The 8834-nt window shown below is 38.4% G+C and overlaps 1 protein-coding gene across 2 annotated transcripts; it reads left to right on the top strand.

The window, feature by feature from the left end:
• The first annotated feature begins 607 nt into the window (after window positions 1-607).
• Window positions 608-5037, top strand: LOC117634262 (zinc finger CCCH domain-containing protein 30-like). Of its 2 annotated transcripts, none has more exons than XM_034368278.1 (2): window positions 608-924; window positions 2179-5037. In XM_034368278.1, exon 2 carries the CDS (start codon window positions 2290-2292, stop codon window positions 4399-4401), a length of 2112 nt encoding a protein of 703 aa, XP_034224169.1. In that variant the 5' UTR covers window positions 608-924; window positions 2179-2289; the 3' UTR covers window positions 4402-5037. The 2 variants fall into 2 exon arrangements, with proteins under 2 accessions (XP_034224169.1, XP_034224170.1); XM_034368279.1 differs by having other exon boundaries at window positions 698-1111.
• The last annotated feature ends 3797 nt before the right edge of the window (window positions 5038-8834 follow it).

Consider the following 8834-nt stretch of genomic DNA (forward strand, 5'->3'; position numbering starts at 1 on the left):
CGCGCGTGCGTCCTCACCGGCTACTCCGGTCACCTTAATTCCTTTTAAAACTCACCTAACCGGTAACCCCTCCAACCTTTCCACCTTCCAAACCGGTTTCCAAGGAGTTATAAAATTCGTGTAAGAATTCATTAAGAGTCTCTATTCTCTGCTTCCAGAACCACCGTCCTGGATTACGTGTCAGAAATCTAATGGTTATTGAGTGGACAGCTACCCATTTGGATAAGGCCATGTCATGTTCTGCACGGTTTTTGCGTATGACTTGATGCACGGGATTTTCTGGAGAGACAATTTAAGTTTCATGTAGGGTGAATTTAGGTTGAATTTCTATGACATTTGACCGAAAGACAAAGGTTAAATTATTACAACAGAGCTTCGGCTCCTGTATTTATATTCCATTTTACCCACGTAACATCATCTAATCAGAGTCCGCCACGTAGAGATCCGTGAGAACCCAAGTTTCCGAGAATATCCCTATCTTTTCCTAAAATGGTGGACATGTCCAGAGTGGCCTGACGTGGCGCGATATAAGTGGAAATTAAAGAAATTGCATTCAAACAGTGACTCTCTCAGTGCGCTTTGGCTTTCTTTAATTTTCTTTTGCTGGTATTGGATAGGCGATTTTATCAAAGCCCAAAAAAAGAAATAAAGAAATAAAGAAGAACACAGAATTCTTTAATTTTTTATTTAATTTTTAAAAAAATACTTTTTAAATTTTTATTTCCATGAGAGAGATGGAAGAAGAGAAACAAAGCTCGCTTTAATATTTTCTTTCATTCTCTCTCTTGTGCTCAGAAAGCAGAGGAGGAAAATTTCTCGGAGTCCAAACAGTTTCTTGAGAAGTAACCAGAAGCAGCTCTAGATCTGCGTCACTGTCACAGAGCCTCAATGGTGCTTTCCTTGCTTTCTTAGCTGGAAGATTTGGTAAGATTCGCTTCGATCACAAAGCTTACCTTATACACCGCCTATATACACAAATACATACAGACATATATGTATATATACTCACTCTGAGACTGTCTTAAGACTTGGGCTTGCTCTCTTTCTGTACTGTCTTCTGCTCTTGATCTTGGAAATGGCGAGACTCTCTCTCTATCTCCCTGGATGTTGTGTACGTATGCTTTTGATGTTCGACTGCGATTACTTGTTATTTGAAGCTATCAGCTTGAGGAAATGAGAAGTTCTCATAAATTTATTTTTTCTCTCTCTCAAGTTTACATTTTTTGGGAAAATTAGTTTTGAATGGATTTCAAGAAGATCATTACTGCGATTGTTGCTGATTTGATCCTCAGGATCTGATTATGAATTTTATTTTGATTTTATTTTCGTTGTGTTGTTTTCATTTGGGAATGATATAGTACAGTCTTTTTGAGTTTGACTTTGGTTTTTGTGCTCACAGATCTATTTGAAGTTTTCTTAACCTCTGTGTAATTGCTGGGAAATAAGTGGGGGTGATAATGAAATTGCAAAGGATGCAATTTGTCTTCAGGTTTTTTGTGGGCTTTTCATTTCCTCTCAAAGATATTATTCAATAACAAAACGTTATTATACAAAGCGTTGTTGAATGTTATTGTTTCTGATAAAATAACCCGGATTTATGAATCTTAATTTCTTTTTTGTTTTCAAATATTTTCTTCGTATCCAACCAGAGATTAATTTCTTGAATTTTCTTCTTCATTTTCTGTTTTTTGTAATTATGTGTGTCTTGCTTGATTGCCATCAATTTTACAATCTATGATGTCTCTCATATTCAACTCTTTTTTTTTTTTTTTGGTTCTGTTTGCTTTCTTGGAGACTGTGTATGTAGGAAAGTGAAAGTCCTTAAGAGAGGGAACCATTATCACGCACTTTTTTCCATTAGCTCTTGCTTTTGACGAAAACCAAACTTAGCATGGGCTAATCTAATTCTTAGATTATTTAGTTCCCTTATGACATTTTTACTTGTGTCTGATAAATCCACTAAACTTGTTTTTCTTCCAAAATATGTTATTTGTTCGTCTCTTTTTCTAAATCAAAATTTGTAAGTGGGTGTTGTCTCTGAAGAGGCATATGTGGAACTCATTATTGTTTGGATTATTCTAGTATGGTTTTGGTGAGGACCTTTAGTGCTTATATATGTATGTGTAAATATGACTTTGATGGTTACTCATAGTTTAATTCTGTGATTGTTATTTTCAGCTGGCCTCCCAGCAAATGAAAGAATGTGCTAGGGATCAGAGCGGCTAAAACCCACTTCCTCTCCAGAAGCATCTCATATATCTGTTGACGAAAATAGACCTCAACACAGCCATGAATAATCACTTGACAGTTGAAACTGAAGATACTTTTGCCAGCTTACTTGAGCTTGCTGCAAACAATGACATTGAGAGCTTCAAAAGATCGATTGAACGGGACCCTTCTGCCATTGATGAGATTGGTTTATGGTATTGTCGTCAGAAGGGCTCAAAGCAGATGGTTAATGAGCAGAGAACCCCTTTAATGGTTGCCGCTATATATGGCAGCATTGATGTGATAAAGCTTATTCTTTCTCTCTCTGATGCTGATGTAAATCGCGCCTGTGGGCTTGATAGGAGCACTGCTCTTCACTGTGCTGCCTCAGGTGGGGCTGAGAATGCTGTGGATGTTGTGAGGCTGCTTTTAGCGGCTGGTGCTGATCCCAATTTGGTTGATGCTAATGGTCATCGTCCTGTTGAAGTTATAGTTGTTCCTCCTAGGCTACAGAATGTGAGATTAGCTCTAGAAGAACTCCTTATGATTAATGGTTCTGCTGGTGAACAGATTCTAACGGTCTCAACAAGAACCCTACATTCAAGTTCTCCTCCTCTTTCAGCTTCCCCAGAAAATGGGTCTCCATCTGCTTTAGATTTCACTTGTTCTCCAACAAAGTCGAAGTTCTACAATCTTCCTGTCTCTTCTGCGTCAGAGAAGAAGGAATATCCTGTTGATCCTTCTCTCCCAGACATCAAGAACAGCATTTATTCAACTGATGAGTTTCGGATGTATTCATTCAAGGTGAGGCCTTGTTCACGTGCATACTCCCATGATTGGACTGAGTGCCCTTTTGTCCATCCAGGGGAAAATGCACGCAGAAGGGATCCTAGGAAGTTTCATTATAGCTGTGTTCCTTGCCCTGATTTCCGGAAGGGGGCTTGTAGACGTGGAGATATGTGTGAATATGCTCATGGGGTTTTTGAGTGCTGGCTACACCCAGCTCAGTATCGAACCCGACTTTGCAAAGATGGTACAAGTTGTGCAAGGAGGGTCTGCTTTTTTGCCCACACTGCAGAGGAACTCAGGCCATTATATGTCTCTACTGGTTCTGCTGTTCCCTCTCCTCGCTCGAGCACTTCTGGTGCTTCAGCCATGGATTTTGCTGCTGCAATGAGCCTCTTGCCTGGTTCCCCATCATCAGTTAATGTCATGTCTCCTTCACCATTTACTCCACCCATGTCCCCATCTGCCAATGGCATGTCACACTCATCTCTAGCTTGGCCCCAACCTAATGTCCCAGCTTTGCATCTCCCAGGCAGCAATCTTCAGTCTAGTCGCTTGAGATCTTCCCTCTGTGCAAGAGATATGCCAACCAATGATTATGATATAATGCCAGAGTTCGATATGCAGCAACAACAGCTCCTAAATGAGTTTTCTTGCCTCTCCCAACCATCTATGAGTTCTAATTCACTTAACCGTTCTGGCCGGTTGAAAACCCTAACCCCCTCAAATCTTGACGATCTCTTCTCTGCTGAGAGCTTATCACCCCGGTACTCTGATCAATCATTGCAGTCAGGTGTTTTCTCTCCAACTCACAAATCAGCTGTTCTTAATCAATTTCAGCAGCAGCAGAGCATGCTTTCACCAATCCATACAAACTTTTCCCCCAAGAGTGTTGATCACCCTCTATTGCAGGCCTCTTACGGGGTCCCATCCTCTGGGAGGATGTCTCCACGCAATGTGGAACCAATCTCACCGATGGGCTCTCGGGTTTCCATGCTAGCTCAACGGGAGAAGCAACAACAGTTTCGTAGCCTTAGTTCACGGGAACTCGGCTCCAACTCAGCTTCCAATGTTGGTTCCCCTGTAAATTGTTGGTCAAAATGGGGATCCTCCAATGGAAAACCAGATTGGGCAGTTACTACAGATGAATTGGGTAAGCTCCGCAGATCATCTTCTTTTGAGCTTCTGCACAATGGAGAGGAGCCAGATCTATCATGGGTTCAGTCACTTGTTAAAGAATCTCCTACTGAAATCAAAGAAAAGCTAACACCGATCTCGGGTGTTACAGCCACTGGATCTTCCAGTGAGGGTTCAAATGCAAACTCCCAAAGGGAATCGGTTGATCATGCTGTTTTGGGAGCATGGATTGACCAAATGCATCTGGATCTTGTGGCTCAGCAGAACTGAAACAATGTTCAGTTAGTCCCAAGGTAGTTAACAGGAAGGTTTTGGTAAATAACATAATGGCTTTTTTTCCAGATTTTGTTGGTGGGTGGTGTTGAAGGTAGCAGAAACATGGATGAAAGCAATTGCAGAAAGTCACTTGAAGAAAATTCATTTCACCATTCATTGTTACAGAAGTTAGAAAGAGTAAGCATACCTCTGGGTTATACTCAAAAAGATGGAACCCAGTCTAGGTGTCATTTTGCTTCCAAATATTTTCAAATTTTAGGTTTATATGATCATCATTTTTTCTTCTATGATGAGCAACATGTTCTATGAATATGGAACTCAAAATCCTATGGCTGTTTCCTGTTCCTTTTATTCATTATCAACTTCAGTACAAATTAGGGTGGGGTGGTCATTCTATTATCTTCTTAAAGATTTCTTCATAATATGGGCCTGGACCTCTGGTCCATTTTTGGGGATTGGAAAGGTTGTTGCTTCTGATGTGTTCTAATGTAATTTTACAATATGGTAACTGCTAGTGCCAGTTACCAAGGGATAAAGAGGAAGATGGAGAAATTATGAAACCTTCCGTAATGTAACATTCAATTTTACTGCTATTGGTATTCTAATACTTATATTTTCATTATTTTGTCACATCGTATTGTTCTTTTATCGTTTATTCTGTTATGTTAATTTTATTCTATTTCTCTCCTATTGGTATTGGTTTTGGTTTAGTGGCTTATTAGGATAGCATTAACATGAGAAGGTAGGTGGGGTTTGGTGGATTCCAAATCATGGTGGTGGGATTTGAGATTGTGTGGGATGTGGATGGTGAAAAAGAAAAAGATATTGGATATGGATTCTCTCAATCCTTGTCGAATTTTATCAGATGCCGTGTTAAATTGTGTATGCCTCTTGTTATAGGAGTTGCATTGTTCGTGTGAGTAAATTTTCTTTTAGCCTGATATAGTGTGAGGAATGAGTATCAAACATTAGCTATTCTGTTGCTCTTTTCTTTTTCTCTTTTGCTGAAATTAGCGAATGTTAGAGGCATGTCATGGTCAGTCTCATACGTGAGTCCGGGTGTTTCCTGACCATTGATGCATGTGGAGCTTCCAATGCGTTAACGGTCAGATTTATCTAGCGGGTTATTTTTTATGCCAAGAAAAACAAAGTGATTGCCACTTGGAACCAGTTTTTATCCTGTTGCTTGTATTGGCATTTTCTACTAGGTTTTTGGTGCTGTCATCGTATACTCCGTTGAAACTGAAAGGTCCATATTATATGATGTTGATGTTTAGATATTATTTATCTATACGAAGGTGACTATACATTACATTCCTTTATGTCAGGTCCTTTTTCTGTTAACTCAGGTATTCTCTATAAAGGAGAAGAAAAATGGTTACCAAACAAATAAAAGAAAATAAGAGAAAAGAAAAAGGGTGACCAAACAAATAAAAGAAGAGAAAAATTAGGATGCAAGTTTGGTGGAATTTTGCTCATTTTTGTGCCCTCTTTCTCCACTAGAAATGAAGTAAATGGCTCCTGGCCGCAAAGTTGAGCCAGAAACTAATTAAAAAACAAGAAAAAGAAACAGTTGAAAGAGACTGAGGAGGAAAATGTTAGAAATATTTCATCCACTTTCGGTGCGTGGATTGATTGGGACATTTCCTGGTTTTTTGTTATTGAGGTTTTTAGTAGCCAAGCGCCATGCGCCATGCAAAGCTATTGTGGACTTTTTAAATGGTGTATGCAATGTAGTCAAACAAAAACAAAGTGGGTGAGCTTTGATTATTAATTTTTCAATACAACCATAGTGTAAGTTGCTTTAAATTAATCTAATTTAGGAGGAGGGGGATTCGAACTTGAGTGTAAGGGGGTGAACTAACTGGCTTAACACACGTATGCAAAAAAGGATGAACCCTCTACCCTATAATTATATCATAAATGGAGTAGTTTTTTCTTGTTATGTCGTCAATTACTAATTTAATACAAAAATCAATTGAAACTATGTCTTAATAGTTGATTCCGATTGGTGTTTGGAAGAAGTACATACACCGAATGTTGTATGTTGGGAACAATATACTCGTTATAATTTAGGCTTAAATATCAAAATGGCTATTTGGTCAATTTAATTTTCATATTTTTAATTTGACCTATTTGATCCTTGTGTTTCACTCTGTCAACAAATTTTGTCAATTATGTTAAATTATTATTAAAAATTTATTAAAGTCTAACAAATTAATTAAAAAATTTAATTGTTTATAAAAAAAAAAAGAAGTACTAATTCCAGTTTACAAATAAGAAAACTGAAATTAGTAATTTGAGCAAGGATCAAAACTGGATGAATGCCCTAAAAAAGCCAGGCAGGTTATCATTGTTTCATTTCTCTTCAAAGTTGAGAGCTCCAATTGTCCATTTTCACGTTAGACCTGTTCAGAGGCTAAGAACTGCACCCTCTGTAGCTCAAACCAGAAAAAGTACTTCTTCAAAGTCGTTCCTTTGCTCATCTACAAAAACATATAAAAAAATCCAGGCTAATCGAAGCAGTATAGCTCAAACTGACTGTGAGTGCAAGCTGTTCATCTCTGCCTAGTATTCTGCTGTAGGCAAGGATTTGGCCTTGCATGTCAGTTTCCAGTGCTCGTTTCACAAATCTTCCTTCACAAAAGTTGTTCCTCAGGTCGAGAACTCTAACATATCCAAAACTCAGCGCAATTGGACTTCTGTAAACATCCGAAATCGTGTCCAAGGTGAGACTGGTCATCTTTTCTTGCATTATGCTCTAGAGTACCGATATTCACTCTTGCATGTCGATTTTCCTTGCTCAGATGACAAGGCTTCCTTCATAAGAGTTGCTCAGAGTTGTGCTCTCTGCAACATATCCAAATATCGTGGCCATCCAGCCACTGTACCTCTCTCGGCAGTGGTATAACCAAAACAACCTCTTCCTTGTTTTCAAGTGTTGAATTGGTTGTTTGTTCTCCTTGGGAGCTTAGCTGAGGATTGAGATAAGGTTTTGAGATGATTTTATTGGTGGAACTTTGTTTTAGAGTTTATGTTCATGAGATTTTTTTGGATTTTTCAGTTTGATACAAAGTTAATTTGAGCTTTATTGAGGAATACATAAGATAGGTTGTCTAATAAATTGGATTAGAGGTTGAGTTTGGAAAATGAAATTCTGGATTTTGGGCCTTGGAACTCACCGGATTTTGGGCCTATTTTCAGCACATGGGAAGTAATTAAAGATTTTGGGCCAATTGGCTTGGGCTCAGTACATTGGCAAAAATAATGAGACTAGGTCAATTTAGTGACTCTGACAGAACTCAAGGTGGTAGTATTCCTAGTTCTGATAAGATCTGATCGATCTGGCACATTGTTACTTGTTTTCTGTTTTCTTTACCTCTCAGCTTTGTATTAGAGATATAATAAAGTCCTCATTTGTCTCGAGGTATAAAAAAGAATCTATATTGAATAAGTTCCCCATTCAATGCACAATTGTTTGATCAAAAGTCAGGTTTCTTGGCACATAAGTTATTTAAATTCATTCAAGTTTATTAGGGTTTTGCACCTCTAATAGTGGCATGTTCGTAATTTAATACAGTCTTTGGCTTATTTATGAGACTATGAGATTTGCGGTAAACCAAAGTACAAATATTACATAGAAGATTCTATAGGGATCTTAGAGCACTTCCACCCATTTGTCATGACAAAGGGCAAGGGCTATTACTATTTATGTGAATAGTGATAGCATTTGCAAAAAGATTGTAGTGTTTCCACCCATTGTCATGGCAACTCAAGGGCAACCATATTCACGTGAGATATGAAGAGAGGCATTTGTATAGAGTTTTGGTGTGGGAAGTGAAGAATATGACTAAGTATTTATTTAAAAAAAATTCTGAAATTTTTAGTATTTTTTAAGATTTTTTTTCGTTGCTGACGTTAGCAAACCCAGGCTGTTCTTGCTTTCCAGCCTGCCCAAGCTTGTGGAGCCTACCAACTACCAGGGCTGTTGAAGCCCGTTGGAACGTCAACCTAGGGCTTGGGCTCTCTCCTGTCTGGGCCAAGGCTGCTCGCTGGAATTGCTCTTACAACTGTACAAGTCAAACTTAAAACTATGTAATACTTGAAAAGGAAAGTTACAAAACCAAATGCAAATATTTGTAAAAACATGTCCGTTCTTGGCAAGAGTGTAGACTGCTACCGATTGAGGAAGAATTGAGAAGAAGAAGAAGAATCGAGAAATCAGGGAGAGAAAATGAGAATAGTATATGAGATTTCTTTTCCAATTCATGAATATTACAGTACCAAGAGACCTTTATACTTTGGGCTTTGCTTAGTAATTAAGCTAGCTCTTTCAAACTAACTGAAAGATACACGTGACTATTACAACAGCTAATACAAACTAACACCCATGATTAACGAAATAGTCTTGACACATCAGCAGCCTT

This window comes from Prunus dulcis, chromosome 7 (assembly GCF_902201215.1).
Source record: "Prunus dulcis chromosome 7, ALMONDv2, whole genome shotgun sequence".
NCBI classification, from domain to species: domain Eukaryota; kingdom Viridiplantae; phylum Streptophyta; class Magnoliopsida; order Rosales; family Rosaceae; genus Prunus; species Prunus dulcis.